This window comes from Ictidomys tridecemlineatus, chromosome 3, assembly GCF_052094955.1.
Source record: "Ictidomys tridecemlineatus isolate mIctTri1 chromosome 3, mIctTri1.hap1, whole genome shotgun sequence".
NCBI classification, from domain to species: Eukaryota; Metazoa; Chordata; class Mammalia; order Rodentia; family Sciuridae; genus Ictidomys; species Ictidomys tridecemlineatus.
Window position 1 is genome coordinate 144556608 of NC_135479.1, and position 20395 is coordinate 144577002.

Genomic DNA, 20395 nt, shown 5'->3' on the forward strand with positions numbered 1-20395 from the left:
TTTGTATAATCCCTTGGTCCCTTTTCTGTACTAATCTCTCTCTGATTTTCATGGGATTTCCCCCCCTCTTCCTGTTTCTTCTCTAGTTTCCATGTGAGAGAAAACATATGACCCTTGACCATCTGAGTTTGACTTATTTAATAATTAGACATAATGATATCTAGTTCCATCCATTTTACTGCAAATGACATAATTTCATTTTTCTTTTATGACTGAATAAAACTCCATTGGGTATATATACCACATTTTCTTTATCCATTCATCCATTGATGGACACCTACACTGATTCCATAGTTTGGCTATTGTGAATTGCAATGATATAAACATGGGTATGCATGTATCATTGTAGTATGATGGCTTTAATTCTTTAGGATGAATATTGAGGAGTGATACAGCTGGCTCATGGTTTCATCTCTAGTCCTTGGGGAAACCTTCATACTGATTTCCATAGTGGCTGTACTAATTTATAATCCCACCAACAGTGTAAAAGTGTTCCTTTATTTTCCACATCCTTGTCAGCATTTATTATTATTTGTATTCTTGATGATTACCATTCTGACTGGTGTAAGATGTAATCTCAGTGTTATTTGCATTTTCCTAATTGTTATGATATTGAACGCATTTTCATGTATTGACCATTTTATTTTTTTATTGAGAAGCATCTATTTAGTTCATTTGCCCATTTATTAATTGGGTTATTTGATTTTATTGGTGCAAAAGTTTTTTGAGTTCTTTACATATTCTAGATGTTAATCTTCTATCAGAAGAGTAGCTAACAAAGATTTTCTCCCATTCTGTAGGTTCTCTCTTCATATTCCTAATTGTTTCCTTTGCTGTGCAGAAGGTTTTGAATTTGATGCCATCCCATTTATTAACCTTTAGCATTATTTCCTGAACTTTAGAGGTCCTATTGAGAAAGTTGTTGCCTGTTCCTAGATATTGAAGTGTTGACCCTGTGTTTTCTTCTAGGAGTTGCATAGTTTCTGTTCTAATTCCTAGATCTTTTCATCCATTTTGAGTTAATTTTTGTGCAGGGTTAGAGTATAATTCTTCTACATAGGGATAACCAGTTTTCCCAGCACCATTTGTTTAAAAGATCTTATGTTTAAAAATACTCCTATGTATGGCACTTTTGTCAAGGATCAGATAACTGTTTCTATGTAGTTTTGTCCCTGTGTCTTCTATTGTACCATTGGTCTCTGCGTTTGTTTTTATGTCAGTACCATGCATGTTACTGTAGCTCTGTAGTATATTTCAAAGTCAGGTATTGTGATGCCTTCTGCACTGTTTTTTGTTTGTTTGTTTGGTTGGTTGGTTTTTTTTTTGGCTTAGAATTGCTTTGGCTATTCTGGGTCCTTTATTCTTCCAATTGAGTTTTAAGACTGTTTTTCTAGTTCAGTGAAGAATGTCATTGGTATTTTGATGGGGATTACATTGAATATGTATATTCTTTTTGGTAGTATGGCCACTTAATAGTATTATTTCTGCCTGTCCATGAGTGTTTTCTGAGTTCTTCAATTTCTTTCTTTCTTTTTTTAAAAAATATTTTTAGTTGTAGATGTACACAATACCTTTATTTTTATATGGTGCTGAGGATTGAACCTAGTACCTCACATGTGCAAGGCAAGCGCTATACCACTGAGCTACAGCCCCAGCCCCTTTTTCAATTTCTTTCTTCAGTTTTCTGTAGTTTTTTTGTAGAGGTCTTTTACTTCCTCGTTTAGATTTATTCCTAGGTATTTTATTTTCTTTGAGGCTATTGTGAATGGAATTGTCTTCCTGATATCTTTCTCAGATTTATTGTTGATGTATAGAAAACTAATTGATTTTTGTGTGTTGATTTTGTAACCTGCTACTTTGCCAAATTTATTAGCTTAACAGTCTTTTAGTGGAGGTTTTTGGACCTTCTAAGTATAGGATCACATTACAAACAGTGATAATTTTACTTTTCTTTCCTATTTTTATCCCTTTTATTTCTTTCTCTTGCCTAATTACTGTCGCTTGAATTTCTAGCACTATATTAAATAGGAGTGGTTAAGAGTAGATATCCTTGTCTTGTCCCAGATCTTGAAGGAAATACTTTCAGTTTTTCCCTATTTACTATGAATTTGGCTTTGTTTTTTTCATATATAGCCTTTATAATGTTGAGGTAGGTTCTTTCTATCTCTTTTCTTCAGTGTTTTTATTATAATGGATGCTAAATTTTGTCGAAGGCATTATCTGCATCTATTGAGATGACTGTGATTTTTGTCTTTCTATTTATGTGTTAAATTACATTTATTGATTTACATATATTAGACCATCCTTGCATATCTGGAACAAAACCAACTTTGGACCTGGTATACATTCTTCTCATGTTATTTTATTAAGAATTTTTTATCTAAGTCTTCAGGGATATTGGGTTGTTGTTTTATTTCTTTGATGTGTCCTTATCTGGTTTTGTTATGAGTGTGATACTGGCTTCCTAGAATGTATTTTTGGTAGTGTTTTATCTTATGGAATAATTTGAGGAGTATTGACATTAGTTCTTCTTTAAAGGTTTGTTTGGTAGAATTCATCTGAGAATCCATCTGGTCCTAGGGTTTTCTTTGTTGGAAGCTTTTTATTATTGCTTCTATCTCAATACAGGTTATTGGACTGTTTAGGTTTTCCATTTATTTCCTCTTGATTCAGTTTTGTAGTTCATATTTGTCTAGAAATGTATCCATTTCTTCTAAGTTTTCCTATTTAATGAAGTGTAAGTTTTCAAAATTGTCTCTAATGATCCTCTGTATTTCTGTGATGCCTTTTAAAAAAAATATCTAATTATATTAAAATGGATTTTCTCTTTTTTTTCAATTAATTTTAAGGGCTTATAAATCTCATTTTTTTCCCCAGAACCAATTCTTCCCTTTCATTGATCCTTTGAATTTTTTTTTCATTCTCAATTTCATTGATATCAGCTCCGATCTTTATTATTTTCTTCTTTTTAATGGTTTGGAATTAGTTTGTTCTTTTTCAAGGGCCTTGAGAATGCATCATTAGGTTGTTTATTTGGGATCTTTCTGATTTTCTTATGTAAGTACTTACTCATAGCTATAAATTTTCGTCTTGGAACTCCCTTCATCGTGTCCTAGAGGTTCTGATATGTTGTATCACTATTCTTGTTTGAGTCTAAGAATTTTTAAATTTCTCCCCTGATTTCGTCTATCACCCATTCATCATTGAAAAATGTATTGCTCAGGATGCTGCAGTTGTGACTCAGTGTGAGCACTTACCTAGCATGTGTGAGGCACTGAGTTTGATCCTCAGCACCACATTTAAAAATAAATAAATAAAATAAAGATATTTAAAAAGGGGTTGGAGATATGGCTCAGTGATTAAGTGTCCCTAGTACCAAAAAAGAAAAAAAAAGAAAATTTTTAAAAAAAGTATATTGTTCAATTTCCATGTTTTCAATCTCCATGTGTTTATATAACTTCTATAGGGTCTTATCATGTTGGTTTCTAATTTCATTCCATTTTGATCTGATAAGATACAAGGAATTAGCATCTTTTTTTTTTTTGCATTTGCTAAGTGTTGTTTTTGGCGTATAAGTTCACTCTTACTAATTGATCTCAAAACTCCTAAGTTTTTAATTGTTAAAGCATCAGGATTATTATATTCTGTCTTTTTTATTCCCTTTTCCCCTGAGAATATAAACTGGACTAGGAACTAAGTGAAGGATTTTAGAATACAATACCCTTAAGACAGATATTATAATCGAAGGAGAGGTTTTACAAAGAGCATTTAGTGGGGACTATTAAAGAATTAGCATAAATTTTTGACAGGAAAAAGCTTAATTCACCACTTTCAAAAATAATTCAGGTGTTTTTCTTTAGGGAATAATAGTGCTAAAGCCCTTCTGTAAAATATGTGATGAATTGAACTACTTTTGAAAGTCCTTTTTTCCCCTAAGATGTTATGGTAAATGTTTTTGAGGAATCGTATTACGAGAACTTTTTTCCTTTTTCCATTAGTATCTTCAGATAATAAAAAGCATATACTTAATGAAGCTTCTGCTGGAAGTGAAAGAGACACATCAAGCATAGCACAAGATTGGTCATTACAAGATCATTATAGAATGTATTCACCAATAATATACCAAGCCCTCTGTGAGCATGTGCAGACTCAGATGTCAATGATGAGTAACTTGGCTTCGAAGAATTGTTCTAATGGAATTCCTGCTACACCTTGCCATACTGAGTCTGGTTCTGGTTAGTATGAATGATGTTTTTTAAATTTTGGATGTAACCTGTGATTAAATTGTTTCATCATTATATAAGCAATGTGATATGTGAATGACTTTTCCCTTCTCTTACTTTTTAGAATATCAGGCAACATCACGTTCTAGTTATGGCTGTTCTACCTCTACCCCAGCCTGGTCACCTCAGCGGCTGCCCTGCCCTCCAGTGGTTCATTCTGTATGTACAGTTTTTATATTACACAAGTGTTAGTTTGCTTATAGAAATTGGCATCTTAGGAGTGAATATTGAATTTTATTAATTCTTAATGTGCTAGTATGTAAAAAACAATTATTTTTTCAAGTTATTTTTTTTATTAAAAAAGTTTGACCTCTTTTTTTAGAACAATAGCGAGAATGAGGGGAAGAAATCAGTAGATAAAAGAAATCAACCATACCCATCAACCAAGCACAGCTGCACTCTGATATAGTACTTTCGAGTCATTTAATTATCTCTGTAGGTTTTGTTTTCTGTTTATTTGTTAAGCTTGCTTTCTTTTTAAAATAAGAGTTATAATTAAATTTATAGCTTTAAATATGCTTTTCATTTATTATAAGCATGTTTATATCTTTTCTGAATAAGTAGTTAATACTGTATTTTGTGGATATACTATAGTCCAACTACATATGTATTTAAGTAATAGCCAATTTTTTTCTGTAATATTTCTGTGAGTATATTTATGCAAAGGTTTTTTGTATGTTTGAGCTTCTTTTCTTTTTCTTTTTAAATTTTTTTTCTTTTAGTTATAGATGGGCACAACACCTTCTTTTTATTTTTATGTGGTGCCAGGGATCGAACCCAGTACCTCACACATGCTAGGCAAGCGCTCTACCACTGAGCCACAACCCTGGCCCCTTGAGCTTATTTTCTTACAATGCAATTTCCCAATTTGCAAATGTTTGTTTTGATCCAAAAGTGGACAAATTTTTGCTACCTCTAAATTATGTAAACAATCTATTTTAGTCATAACCTTATAATGTTCCCATATTGCAAACTAGAATCTTTATTGTAAACTGGAGAAATCCAGCTTGCTTTTAAGCTGAAAATAACAGAAAGTTAGTTTCTAATATTTGAAAGCTATTTTCTAATATTTTTCATTTGAGTTTGTTATAATTAATGCCTCCACGAAGTGAATGCTCACAGTTTTGATGGTTTTTTTTTTTTTTTCCCCTTGCTTCAGGAAGTTCAAACTGATGATGATAACCAGTCGGCATCACAAAGTAAAATAATCTCTGTGAACCATTCTGATGGCCCAAGGAATTCATTTAATATCAGTCCTGGAGTTCCATGTGGCTTGCCCCAAACTGACAAAGCGGCTATTCCAACATTTCAGCAGCCAAGTCTTGCTAATTGGATTCTGACACAACAAGGAGTTCCTAAGGAAGCAGACCTACTAAAGTGTTTTCAAACACATATGTCTCTGTTTCAATCTCATGAAAAGGAAACTCTTCCGGACAGTCAGACACACCGAAGCTCCACTCAATCACAGCTAGCTTTCTTGGCCACTAATGAAGAAAGATGTGCCAGAGAACAAATTGGAGAGGCCACAAATGAAGGAAAGTATTTAAACATACATGTGCAAGATACAAAAACAGTCAAGGATGTACAGAAGGCAAAAAATGTAAACCAGACTGCTGACAAAGTTAGAACTATAAAATATTTGTTGAGAGAACTCAAGGCTCTGGTAGCAGAACAAGGTAGATGAGTACTTTCTTCATACTACATACTTACTACCATTCCTATTTTGTATAGTATGATATTATGCTAAATAGCTGTGTCATATTGTCTAGCTATGATTCAAATTTAGAATAATTTCCCTGAAGTTTGTGGTGTTTTTCATGGAACTATGTCTTGAACTAATAAGGAAATTTCTGTGGTATTCTTATTTTTTTAGGTTTTGATCTCTTCTTTCCTATGAATTTGAAACATGTTGAGAAATAGTAAGCATTCAAAGTTTTGCTTGCAAGTGTGTATTCATTCCATTTGATCCAAATGGATCCTGAAAAGATTCAGTTAAAGAGAATTTGAAGAGATAAAATTAGAGTGGTTAGAAGACCCCTTAAAATGATTAACTCAATGGAGTGGATTGCTTAATTTTCTTATTTAAAAAAGACACAGATTTCCTTCCCATTATTTCTTTAATAACTATTATATTGTTCATCAAATTGCACTTTGAGAAGTAACCCAAACCTCTTTTCAGTTTGGTTTTAGGATTTTTCTCTTAAAAATAATGTCTTTGAGCCAGGGTGTATTTAATTTGAGAGAGAGATATATATATATATATATATATATATATATAACCCCTCCCCCCCCAAAGTAAGGCTTTGCTTTGAATGAGTTACAAATTTGTCATCATGAAAAACATGGTAATTGATTATGGAAGTAATGACTGAATATATAATATTTGCAGACAGACATACTCATAATCATAAAATACTGCAGGAACAGCCACATATTTAGCAAATTAAAATTGCTGTGTTTTCATCAAATTATTACCCTTCTCCTAACCAAATACTTAATCATAATAATGATAGTAATCACTATCACTCTTTTACACTTACTCTGTGCCTTGGCTATATTTTTCATGAATCACTTCATTTAATCTTCACAGCAACCCTGTGAAGTTCCATTATTTCCCCATTTTACAGATGAGTATATTGAGGCTTGGAGAACAGCATCTCATTTAATCTTCTGAACTACCCAGTGAGGTATTGTTATTACTTCCATTTAACCATGAAGATACCCAGGCTTCAAGAGTTAGTAATTTAGATGCTGGTCAAAGGATACAAAATTTCAGATAGGAGGAATAAGTTCAAGAGATCTATTGTACAACATGGTGAATATAATTAATAAAAATGTATTGCATTCTTTAATATTGCCAAGAGAATTCTAGTGTTCTCATTTCAAAAAATAAGTATATGAAGTAAAGCTACCCATTCCACAATGTATACATATTTTAAAACATGTTGTATGTGATAAATATATGCTTATTGGTCAATTTAAATGCGTTAATCTTTTTAAAAGATTAATTTAGTTTTTAAAAAAGAGTCAAGTGATTTGACTAAGGCTATAATCTAGGAAGGGATAAGGCCCCAGTCTGTCCCTTGAAAATTCATAAGCAAACACAGTCAGTCTATAGTGACTATAGAAGATGGCTCAGTGATTGGATATAGTTGTTTACTATGTACATGTATTTTTCATTAGGATGTTAAAATGCTTGTGGAATTGAATAAGTTTTTGTAATTTGAATATACTTTTCAACCTATTGAATGTTTTGAAATTGGTTAATAGGTAATTTTAAATATTCCCAGTCCACAGAAAATTTGAGAATTAAGAATCAAAAATAAAAAGGACAAAAGAGCTAATGTACCTGTATCTGTTTGCTACTTCTTAAAATATTGACTATGCACAATTAATAACCAAAATGTTAAAATTGTGGCTGGCTGTATTAAATCTATTTTATAAAATCAAATAATGAAACTTAGCAAGCCATCCCTCAGTATTTGCAAAATGAGTCACCTAAAGTAAATTAATTTTTATAACAGGATCAGTTAATTTTTATAACATGAATTTTTTCATGTTTGTACTGTATTCAATTTTAGGAAACCCTATAGCACTCCAGAAGTCCACTATAGACTTTGATAAGTGTGAATTAGGAGATAATGTGTAAACTACTGTCCTCTTTGGCTCAAATGAAAAAATATAAGCTATTGATTTAAGATTAACCTTTAATTTACTAGATTTAATTTCTTTAGAATTTTTCTAAGTAAGTAGGAAAGAGGAAAATGGGATTTGTATATAAATTCATAAATAATTGAATTAAAATGTATTTATAGCCAAGTATGAACATACCTATAAAGATTTTCTTTTATAGTTATATGTACCAAAGGGCTTGTCCAAAATCAGTTTAAAATATTGATTTTACTCATTTCTTTTATAGAGGATTCAGAAATTCAGAGATTGATAACAGAAGTAGAAGCATGTATATGTGGGCTTCCAGCAGTAAGTGGAAACAGAAATATTCAAGTTGAAATAGCACTGGCTATGCAACCATTGAGAAGTGAAAATGCTCAGTTACGAAGGTAATTGCTCTTCGAATATTTTTGTGTGTAAGTAAAGGTGTCCCATAGTTAGAATGAAGGTGCCCAATGGAAAAAACTAGGACTTCATAAGAAAAATTGATTTGCTGTCTTAACTGTATTCCACTTTTTTCCAAAGATTTCTAGGATTTTCTAACTAACTTTTCCATTACTTCTGCCTACTAATACCTATTTTCTTCCACCTTTTTTAAACCTCTGTCACCTGGTTTAGTGTATAGACAAGATAATTATTCTACTGTAACATATGTCTAAATCTCAGAGGCATAGTACAGAAATGTTTAGTTCTCCCTCACTGCAAGACATCGTGGGTCACTGGAGATCTTTTTCATCTTTTGACTCAGGATCTATGTTCTTTTTACCTCATGAAACCACAGTGTCAGTGTGTGTTTTCTAGGAAAAAGAGAATATGGATATAGCCATGGGGCATTCTTATATGCTATGGACCACTTAATGTTTTGTAGGCTAAAACAAGGTACATGGTTCTTCCTAACATAATGTTCGAGGTACATAATTTTTCCAGACTTCCATATTCCTAGAAAGGAAGGTAGAACCTGATATGAGTAAGTATGTAACCCTATCACATTTAAACATAGGGGGAAAAATTCATTTAAATTCTTGGATTTATTTTTATTTTTGGCCATCTTAACATTTTGGAATAATTGTTTAAGAAAGATGTAAATCAGGGATCTTATCTCAAAATGTAGAAGAAATCACCCATATATTAATAATATCCTAACTTTGAATCTTTTGGTAATGACCATCAGGGCCAATACTCCAGTATCTATTAATGTACTTCACAGAGAATTAGAGTACATTTACTTCCAGGTGCTTCTGCAACACTACAATGTGAATGTGTTCTGAGTGTTACAGTTGCAGGAGCTTTAATCATTGTATAAGATGGGATTTTAGGGCCCTGCACAGATTTTTTTAAGAAACTGGAAAGCAAAAAAAATAGGATTTTGGGTTGGAGAGTAGCTTAATTTTATTTATTGGATACTAAACAGGCACGATACCTAGTGAGATTTACTTTCTTAGTGTTATTTTTCTAGAAATCTTGTGTGTGTGTATGTAAAATATCTGATAGACTCGCCAAGTTTAAATTCTGTCATCAGTCCTGACATAAGGGATTCTATAACAATGTTAATTTTTCAAAACCAAGACTTAATAATAATGGTAATGAACAACATCTACATTTAGGTCAGGCTATTGTCTTTTTAAAAATATTTTTTTACTTTTAGTTATACATGGACACAATATTTTTATGTGGTGCTGAGGGTCGAACTCATGCCTCACAAGTAGGAGGCAAGCGCTCTGCCAATGAACCACAACCGCAGCCTGAGGCTATTGTCCTTTATATGTGTCATCTCTAAATCTTCACAGTGTTCTATGAGTAGATATTGCTATTCTCATTTATACATGGGGAAATCAAAGCAAACGGTATGTAATTTGCTCAAGATCACATAGCCAAGAAATGTTGAATTCTTGTTGGAATCAAGACTCAAATCCAAGGCAATTAGGTTTTAGAGAGAAAAATTCTAACTTATTGACTTATATATTGCCTCCACTAGGAAATAGAGATTCATTTACCTATCACTATTTAGATGTATTATTTGAAACGAAAGAGTCATACTATAAGCCAGTCAAAATAAACATGCATATTATTTAAAGCAATGATTATCAAAGGATTGTTTTCCTAAGCATACTGTAAGTTAATCTCAGAATATTATGTATTTTAACACTGTCACCATGGAAATATCAGTGATTCTTATTTATTTTTGTTCCTTAGAGCACTTTATAAATCTACTATTTTGCTAATTTATAAGCTACTCAAGGAAATGAGGCTTCTTATTTTATTGGCTGCCAATTATTTTTAATTTTTAAAAAAAGATATTAAGCTAATTGATGACTAATCTAATTCTTTAGACTTGGTACTAGAGCTTTTTAGGCCTTCTTTCTTTAAAGGGCAATAACTATATAGAAAGTTCTTGACACTGTTGTTCACTTGACCTTTTCAAAGATAAAATTACTGAAAAATGAAGAATTGGTCAGATATGTAATTTGCTCCTTTTAGCAGATATGCTCCTTTTAGCAGAATGAGGTTTCAAGTAGCAATGTAGGGATTTTTGTGCTGCTTCATAATCTTTATTTGGAATCATTCATAATTACAAATAAAACTAGAATGTATAAGCTCATTCAGAAATGATTTTCAATCAAAAAAATTTTTTATGTTTAGACATTTGGGAAACAACATGTTTTTTTGTAGACCGAAGTGACTCCCCCATCCCCAACCCCCAGAACTTTCTCAAAGTTTATTGACATCTTGTGGTTAAAAAAAAAAAAAAAAAAGCGTTGTTTCTATGGAATCTTGGCATTTTTTGCATTTTGAATTGGACAGTTTTTATGTGAGACATGGAACAGTTGTCCAATTTTTAGCTTTCCTGGTCCCCACCCATAAAATGTCTGTAGAGCCCCTTTTATTTTGATCACTAAAACCCTGGCACATTCCCAAATATCTTGGGTGGGAGCTGGAGGTAGGATACTTATTATTAAGTACTGTCACACTAGGAAATGCCTTAATATTTATAAGCCAACTTAGATTTTAAGACCATTTCCTGAATGTAAACTCAAATAGGAGACCACCAGTAGGCTCACACAGAACAAAAAAATGATAGGTGGCATTAAGATTTTCTTGTCTTTATAATTTGACAGATGGTAACATAATTCCTCCAGATGGGCACTAGTAGAAGAAGAATAGATTTGTTTAATTTTTTTTAAATTTCACTTTATTTTTTTATTTAGAAGAGGTAATGGGAGAGCCCATGAGTTAAGATTTAGACTATACTAAATGTGTCATTTAGACCATCTGGAGATATGTGTAAGTCTGGAGCACAGTAACAAGATCTAGAATTGAAATGTAGACTTAGAAGTAATTCACTGAACACATTTTTATTGAGCTTTTACTATGGATCTAGCACTTTTATAGATACTGGAGACAACTGTAATAATAGCATGTAATTTGTTATCAGCATATAAATGGTAAATTCACCAAAAAGATATAGAATGACAACACAGCAAAGAATGAATTGCTGGGTGATAATAGCTTAGACTGGAAGAACAGAGCAAGAGAAACCTGTGAAAGAGGCCTGAGAGGGAGCAACAAGGGAAATAGTGGGAAAGCTAAGAGAGTAATGTCATAAAAGCCAGGAAAAGATAAAAAATTATAGGAGAGATCTGTATACAACATTCAAAATAAACTACTAGAATAAATGATAAAAGAAAACCTTAGTTACCTTGAGTTGGGAAAGATTTTTTAAAACAGAGAAAGGAAAAAGTACATACATTTGACTTCACTAAAATTAAAACTTTTGCTCTTCAAAAGGTACTAAAAACGAAGAGGTAAGCAACAAATTGAGAGAAAGTATTTGTAAAACACTTAACAAAGAACTTGAATCTAGAAGTATAAGAACTATCAGAACTCGATAATAAAACTATCAGTTTTTAAATATCTGGTTTAAAAATGGGTAAAATATTTGAACAGACTCTACACCAAAGAAGATATATGAATATCAAATAAGAACATGAAAAGATGCAGGAGGATCGAGAGTTCAAAGCCAGCCTCAGCAACGGCAAAGCACTAAGCAACTCAGTGAGACCCTATCTCTAAATAAAATACAAAATAGAGCTAGAGATGTGGGTTAAGTGATTGAGTGCCCCTGAGTTCAATCCCTGCTACCTGCCCTCCTCTCAAAAAAAGATGATTATCATCATTAATCACTAGGAAAATGCAAATTAAAACCATGATGAGATACCAGGCACACCCATTGGGATGACAAAAATTCAGAACATCATACCAGGTGTTCGTGAGCTTGTAGAAGAACTGGAACTTTCACTGTGTATGTAGGAAAGTAAATGGTATTTTTTTTCCAACTACTTTGGAAAACAATTTGGCAGTTTCTTGGAAATTAAAATATACCTACGTTTGATCCAACAACTCCATCCCTAAATGTTTCTCTCAAGACAAGTGAAAGTTATCCTTACAAATTTGTTCATGAATATTCAGAGGAAACAACCCCAGTGTCTATCAACAGGTGAATGGATAAACAGATGGTGGTATGTCCATACAATAGAATACTACTCAACAGTAAAAAGGAAGGAATTGTTGATACATGGAACAGAATGGTTGAATCTCAAAATCATCATGCTGAGTAAATAAGCCAGGTATAAGAATATACACTGTATGTTGATTCCATTTATATGAAATTCTGGAAAATGCAAAATTAATCTATAAATCTTGTCTAGAAAGGGGAGGTTATGAAAAAGGACATGAGAAAACTTGAGGGTGGTGAATATTTAAATTGTGATGGTTTCATCACATATGTCAAAATGCATAAAATTTTATACTCTGGCAGTTTATCAGAGGTCAGTTTTATATCAATAAACCTATGTAAAAATGAGTAAATTGAAAAAATTTGCCTAAATATCAGCAGTTTTTCTTTTTCTTTGTTAAAATCAAGTGTATTTAATTTAACACATAATATTTTGCAATAGCATGTGTAATACCCATTTTTAGAAGATTATTTTGGGTTATTTTTTCATATATCACTTTTTATAGAAAAATTACTTTTTAAAAGTCTAACCCTGAAAGCAGGGAAGAAGAGAGTAGCTGGTGATGTGGCTGTTAAGCTGGCTGAAGTGTTTTCACCTCCAGTGTAGAAGGAGTTGCATTGTGCTTGCATCTCAAGCATAGCAATGGGCCAAGTGGGAGAAGCTGCAGACACAGAACTAAAGGGAAGAGGATAGAAACAGGGTCCTTGAGAGTATAAAAGGAGATGGCATTTTGGGTGCAGGTGAGACTTCTCTTCATCTGAGACCAGAGGAAGAACTGAGGGTTAATATGCATGCAGATAAAGTCAGTCTCAAACCATATTATTTTTAGTGAAAATAGGAAAGTATCCTGTTGAGAGAAGGAGGGTAAGAATGAAAGGCTTGTAATGAATGACAAATTGACTGTGTTTGGGAAAAGAAGAATATGACCAGGTACATACAAAAAGATTGTCAACAAAGCTTCTCTTATACACTTGGTGTGTAAGAGGGCCTTGGCACTTGCTGATTTTCTGAAAGATACTGAAAGGAGCATTCTGTATGTTCTGGGTCACCAGTCTATGTTGCCTTTTCTAGTTCTATACTCTTTGTTATAAAGGGAAAATCTTTTTAGAAAATCAGAATTCTGTTGTTTTACACTTTGTAGTTTTTCACTTTATCATTAGTGTGTTTGGGATATCTTTCCATATCAGTGTATATGGATATCTTCTTATTCTTAATGCCTGTGCATTAATATTTCACTCTATGTATATACCATAATTATGTACATTGTGTTTCCAACTTGTCATTATTAAATAATGCATATTTCTTTATATATACGAGATTTTAGATGCTTTTGCCCATGTATAGCTATTTCTGAGGACAGATAACCTAGAAGTAGAATTATTTTGTCAAAGATTATGAACATTTTACATTTTGTTGAATATTGCCAAATTGTTATCTAAAGTGACTCTCATCATTTAAGATAATTAATTTCCCTATACTGTCACCAACAAAGTGTTATTTCTTTTTATTTATATCAATCCTATGATCAAAAAATATTTCCTTGTTTTAAATTTGCAGATTGAGCAGTTTTCAAGTATTTATAGACCATTTCTATTTATTATGTGAATGGCCTATTCTGTCCTTTGTTACATTTTACTAGGTTGACTTCTATATTTGTAGAAGCTTTTTAAATGTTGTGTACCCTTTCCCCATCATATATATGGTAGGAATTTTTTTCCAAGCCTTCAATTCTAGAATAAGCTTAAAATTTTGATGTACTTAAATCCTGTATTCTTTTCCTTGATGGTTGCTGGATTTTGAGTCTTGCTAAGGAATGCTTTTCTCACTTAAAGATTATTTAGATTTCTCTCCTAAAACTCCATTGTTGGGCTTTGTTGTTTGTATATTTTGTATTTAATACACATGAGTGATAATGAGGTAAGGGTACTATCATTTTAGATTCAATAACAAAAATAAATATTTTAATTCAGATATTTTCAAGGTAAGTAATTCTAGAAAGATGCTAGAGATAACTTTTTTTTTTTTTTAAGCAGTGCCTTCTTAGAAGTAAACACTTTTTTTGTATGTTCCTATTGGTGAAAAGTTACATGTTGTGAAGTTCATTTTGGGCAAGGTTGCTACTTGTTCACATTCTCATTAAATAGACATTAACTTTTCCATCTAATAAGGAAATTACTAGAAGCATATATTTCTGTTTCCCAATTTTGTCAGTGTGTGACAAACATCAAGCAGAAAGTTATCTATTAGTAGTCAGTGGTCTGCAGGTATCTAGTTCATAGTGACTGATCTTTTAAAAAGTAGATGATTGACTACAGTAATGAAGATGCAGAGAAGGAAAGCAGAAAAAGAAAATAGCAATAAGGGATATAAGGGAAAAAATATAACAACAACAAAAAAGAAAAGAAAGAGACAGTAGAAAATGGGGTGGGGGAGAAAGAAAGAAAAATTTTACATAATATTTTGCAATAGCATGTGTTAACACCCATTTTTAGAAGATTATCTTGGGTTATTTTTTCATATATCACTTTTTATAGAATAATTACTTTTTAAAAGTCTAACCCTGAAAGCAGGGAAGAAGAGAGTAGCTGGTGATATGGCAGTTAAGCTGGCTGGAATTATCCCAGGCTCCTGGCAGTAGGATATTGTTGTTGTTATTTTGCTCAGTATTTGTCTTTTGTTTTGGAGGTGAGATGAACTTCCACTATTCTTTTTTTATTTTTCTGCTTAGCTTTTCTATTTTTTTTATTTATATATGACAGTAGAATGCATTAGAATTCTTATAAAACATAAAAAGCACAATTTTTCATATCTCTGGTTGTATACAAAGTATATTCACATCAATTCATGTCTTCATACATGTACTTTGGATAATAATAATCATCACATTCCACCATCATTTATAACCCCGTGCCCCCTCCCTTCCCCTCCAACCCTCTGCCCTATCTAGAGTTTGTGTATTCCTCCCATGCTCCTGCTCCCTATCCCACTATGGAAACCCATATGCAACAAAATGAAATTAAACCCCTATCTCTCACATGCATAAAACTCAACTCAAAATGGGTCAAGGACTTAGGAATAAAACCAGAGACCCTGCATCTAATAGAAGAAAAAGTAGGCCCTAATCTCCATCATGTGGGATGAGGCCCCAACTTCCTTAATAAGACTCCTGTGGCATAAGAATTAAAATCAAGAACCAATAAGTGGGATTGGGGGCTGGAGTTGTATCTCAGTGGTAGAACGCTTGCCTTGTATGCGTGAGGCGCTGGGTTCAATTCCCAGCACTACATATAAATAAGGAAATAAGATAAAGGTCCATCAACAACTAAAAATAAAAAATAAAAAGTAAAACAAATGGAATGGACTCAAACTAAAAGTTTCTTCTCAGCAAAAGAAACAATCTGTGAGGTGAATAGAGAGCCTTCATCTTGGGAGCAAATCTTTATTCCTCACACATCAGATAGAACACTAATCTCAAAAAGCTAAGCACCAAAAAAACAACCCAATCAATAAATGGGTTGAAAAGGACCTGAAAAGACACTTCTCAGAAGATGATGTACAATCAATCAACAAATATATGAAAAAATGTTCATTATCCTATCAATTAGAGAAATGCAAATCAAAACCACTCTAAGATTTCATCTCAGTCCAGTCAGAATGGCAGCTATTAGGCATACAAACAACAATAAGTGTTAGCAGGAAAAAGGTACACTCATACAGTGCTGGTGGGGGCTGAAAATTGGTGCAGCCAATTTGGAAAGCAGTTATGGAGATTTCTTGGAAAATTAGGAATGGAACCACCATTTGATCCAGCTATCCCTCTCCTCCATCTATACCCAAAGGCCTTAAAAACAGCATACTACAGGGACACAGCCACATCAATGTTTCTAGCAGCACAATTCACAATAGCTAAACTGTGGGACCAACCTTCAATAAATGGATAAAAAAAATGTGGCATATATACACAATGGAATATTACTCAGCAATAAAAGAGAATAAAATCATGGCATTTGTAGGTAAATGGATGTAGTTAGAAAAGATAATGCTAAATGAAGTTAGCCAATCCCAAAAAAACAAATGCCAAACTTCTACTATTCTACTGAGTAGTTTTTGTATATCACTGTTTGGTCTTGTTTGCTTTTGTTTTTTTCTCAATTTTTTGTTGGTGCATTAGTATACGTAATTATAATGTTTACTGTTAAATGGGCTTAGATTCTTAAATTCATAGTTCTTCATTATTTCCTTTCAGACAATTGAGAATTTTGAACCAGCGACTCAGAGAACAAGAAAACACTCAAAAGACATCTGGCCCCGTGGAATGCAACCATGAATGTAGGTAAAAGAACTTTAAAACTATTAAAATCTTAGTGGCTCTGGAAATGCTGATTTAAAAAAAATAAATTAGTTTGTCCAGTGGATTTTCTTTGTTTTCAATCAACTTAAAAATAGGTATGGTGCTCCATATTAAAATAAAAAATAGTGCAGGAAAATAAAAGATTAGTGTGCTGTCTACATCCCAATAATACACCTCTACTAAAGGTGTATATTGTGCCAAGCCCAATAAAATTATATATGTACTTTCAAATTTTTAAAAATTGAGTGTGTGCTTTATGTAGTCTTTCAAAGCTAACATTTAATCATTTTATACATAGTGAACATTTTTCCTATAAAATACATAAATTTTCTTTTTTTTTTTTTCTTTATTAACTTATTTTCTGCTTATGTGGCTCTACCATAATATATTGAAGGTCTTCTGGAAGACATCTGAATACTTCACCCCTTTTCCTCAAAGCAAAAACAATGCAGTGAAAATTCTTCTTTTTTTTAATATTTATTTTTTTAGTTGTAGTTGGACACAATGCCTTTATTTTATTTATTTATTTGTTTTTTTGTGGTGCTGAGGATTGAACCCAGGGCCTTGCACATGCTAGACGAGCGCTCTACTGCTGAGCCACAACCCCAGCCCCTGAAAGATTCTTATCTTTATACAAATGTGTGAGCATTTTGCAAGATAGATTTATAATAATAGAACTGATGAGCCAAATAGTATACACAATCACAATTTTAACAAATATCACTAAATTATCCTTAGGTTGTTTTGAGACAGAGTCTAATTATATTGTTTAGGCTGGTTTCTTAAAGTCCCAAGCTCAAGAGATCGCCCTCCTTAGCCTCCTCAGTATCTGGGACTACAGGCACAAGCCACCAAATTGTCCTTATGGGTCACAAGTTAATAGAGAAATAAAAACTAATAATAGTATTAGAAGGGAAAAAATGAGACTTATTATTATTATTGCCTGCTGTGGTTATATGCTACATTGTTTGTGCTACAAAACCTGTGCTACATTTTGTGCTACATTTCCTTTCTTGCAGTAGTCAATGAAAAATATTTGTGATTGATGAAGAACTATGCAGTTTAGATTATTTTCATAGGGTATAAATGAAAAGTTGTAGAATCTCTTGCCTAAATATCGAGTTTTTTTAAAATAAATGACAGCAGAATGCATTACAATTCTTATTATACATATATAGCACAATTTTTCATATCTCTGATTGTATATAAAGTATGTTGATACCAATTCGTGTCTTCAAACATGCACTTTGGATAATGATGTTTATCACATACAACCATCCTTGCAAGTCCCCTTTTCCTCCCTTTCCCTCCCACCTCTCTGCCCTATGGTTTTTTGTTTGTTTTTGGTTTTTTTTTGTTTTCCTGATGAATATAATTGAGGATGAAAAAGCAATGAATGTTTGGAACTGAAAATTTTTATGACAACAGTGCCTATTAGAATAGGTTTTGTGTGTGCATGTGTGTGTGGGTGTGTGGTCTGGGAATTGAACCCATGGCCTTGTACATGCAAGGCAAGCACTCTACCAACTGTGCTATGTCACCATCCCCTATTATAATAGTTATTACCAGCCCTCATTTTAGATAGAACCTTATCATTTCTATTTTTTTTCCTTTCCTATCCCTCCTCCCTCCCCAAGGGTCCTTTTCCTCTACTATCTTCCTTAGATTTTTTTTTATTTGTTCTTTTTAGATACACATGACAGAAGAGTGTATTTTGACATATTATACCTATGTGGAGTATAACTTATTCTAATTAGGATCCCATTCTTGTGGTTGTACCTAATGTGAAGTTTCAGTGGTAATGTATTCATATGTGAACATAGGAAAGTAAAGTTCAGTTCATTCTATGTTTTTCTTTTTACCATCCTCCTTCCTTCCCTTCATTCCCCTTTGTCTAATCCAGTGAACTTCTATTCTCACTGCCCCTCTTGATGTGTTTCAGTGTCCACATATCAGGACATTTGGCCTTTGGATTTTTTGGGATTGGATTATTTCACTTAGATTGATAGTCTCCAGTTGCATCCATTTACCGCAAAAGTCATTCTTTTATGGCTGAGTAATATTCCATTGTGTATATAGACCACATTTTCTTTATCTCTTCATCTTTTGTAGGGTACCTAGGTTGGTTCCATAGCTTAGCTATTGTGAACTGAGCTGCTATTAACATTATTGTGGCTGCATCACTGTAGTATGCTGATTTTAAGTCTTTTGGATATAATGCTGAGGAGTGGGATAACTGGGTCAAATGGTGGTTCCATTCCAGGTTTTTGAGGAGTCTCCATACCGCTTTTCCATAGTGGTTGCACCAAATTGCAGTTCCATTAGCAATGTATGACTATACCTTCTCCCCACATCCTTGCCAACATTTACTGTTACTTGTATTCTTTATAATTTTTATTCTGACTGGTGTGAGATGAAATCTCAGTGTAGTTTTAATTTGCATTTCTCTAATTGCTAGAAATATTGAACACTTTTTTATTTATTTGTTAATCATTTGTATTCTGTGAAGTGCCTGTTGAGTTCCTTTGCCAATTTATTAATTAGGTTCTTGTTGTTGTTGTTGTTATACTTTTTGATTTCTTTATATATATCCTGAGGATTAATTCAGGTAGGCTCTCCATGGTCTTGATTGTTTCCTTTGCTATGAATTTATTAATTGAGAACTTTCAAAATAATGTTCTCAGGACAAAGTCTGATGTAAATGCAGATGTCACAGAGGAACAGATAAAATTTTCTCCGAAAATTCTTTTTCGATTTCTGAACAGCAGAGTACATTCAAAAAGCATCAAGAAAATGGGGAATTTGTTTTTTGCAATATATGACATGAGCTTAATTTTCTTAATATATTAATATCTCTTACAAAGCAATAAGAAAAATATGTGCATTCAGCAGAACAAGTATATCATGAAAGTATTTGTCTTCATGAGAGTAACTTCAGATAGATCATTCTGGTTCTACTGTGAACAAAATGTGGGGGATAAAGGAAGGTGAAAGAGGGAAGGTCATGAATGGAACTGGGGAGATCAGTGGTTGTCATTCTAAGTAGTAGCTTCTGTCTTTTTATTCTCTTATTCATTTACTTTATTGGGTTGTTTTTGTTTCTCTTTTCTTTTGAGTTATATTTACTTGTTTAGTACTAGCTTCATGAGATCAGGGACCACGTCCATGTTTTTTACTGTTGTGTACCCGGATTCTAATATAGTATCTCATACATGGTAAACATTGACTGAAGCTTGTGTTTGCTAAATGAAACGGTACCATGTACTTCTGTAGTTTTTAAGAAAAAGAATATGATAAGTCTATGTGCTGATACCTAACAGTCTTATGGGGGAAGAAAGGCAGTGTTAGAAACTGGGTATAGTATAATTCTTTTATATTTAAATATATGTGTAATTTTATATAAGATTATATACTATTTGCAAAAGGTTTTTAAGAAAGATAGCCAAAATTAATAATGATGCCTCTGGGAGAAGAGTCAGGTAGGGAAAAAGAGAGGTACTTCTTTGAGAATCATTAGGTATTATCTATTGGTATCTTGTGGCATTTCAATTTTTTTATTTTGTGCATGTATTTTT

General features: G+C 32.6%; 1 protein-coding gene across 2 annotated transcripts in view; it reads left to right on the plus strand.

The window, feature by feature from the left end:
- The window catches only part of Ccdc14 (coiled-coil domain containing 14), a 61419-nt gene that overhangs the window by 22124 nt on the left and 18900 nt on the right, over window positions 1–20395 (plus strand). For both annotated transcript variants that reach the window (XM_005338881.4, XM_078044098.1), the window contains 5 exons: window positions 3999–4235; window positions 4348–4442; window positions 5443–5959; window positions 8203–8344; window positions 16716–16798. In XM_005338881.4, coding sequence (XP_005338938.3) covers window positions 3999–4235; window positions 4348–4442; window positions 5443–5959; window positions 8203–8344; window positions 16716–16798 — 1074 coding nt within the window. The remainder of the gene's footprint in view (window positions 1–3998; window positions 4236–4347; window positions 4443–5442; window positions 5960–8202; window positions 8345–16715; window positions 16799–20395) is intronic.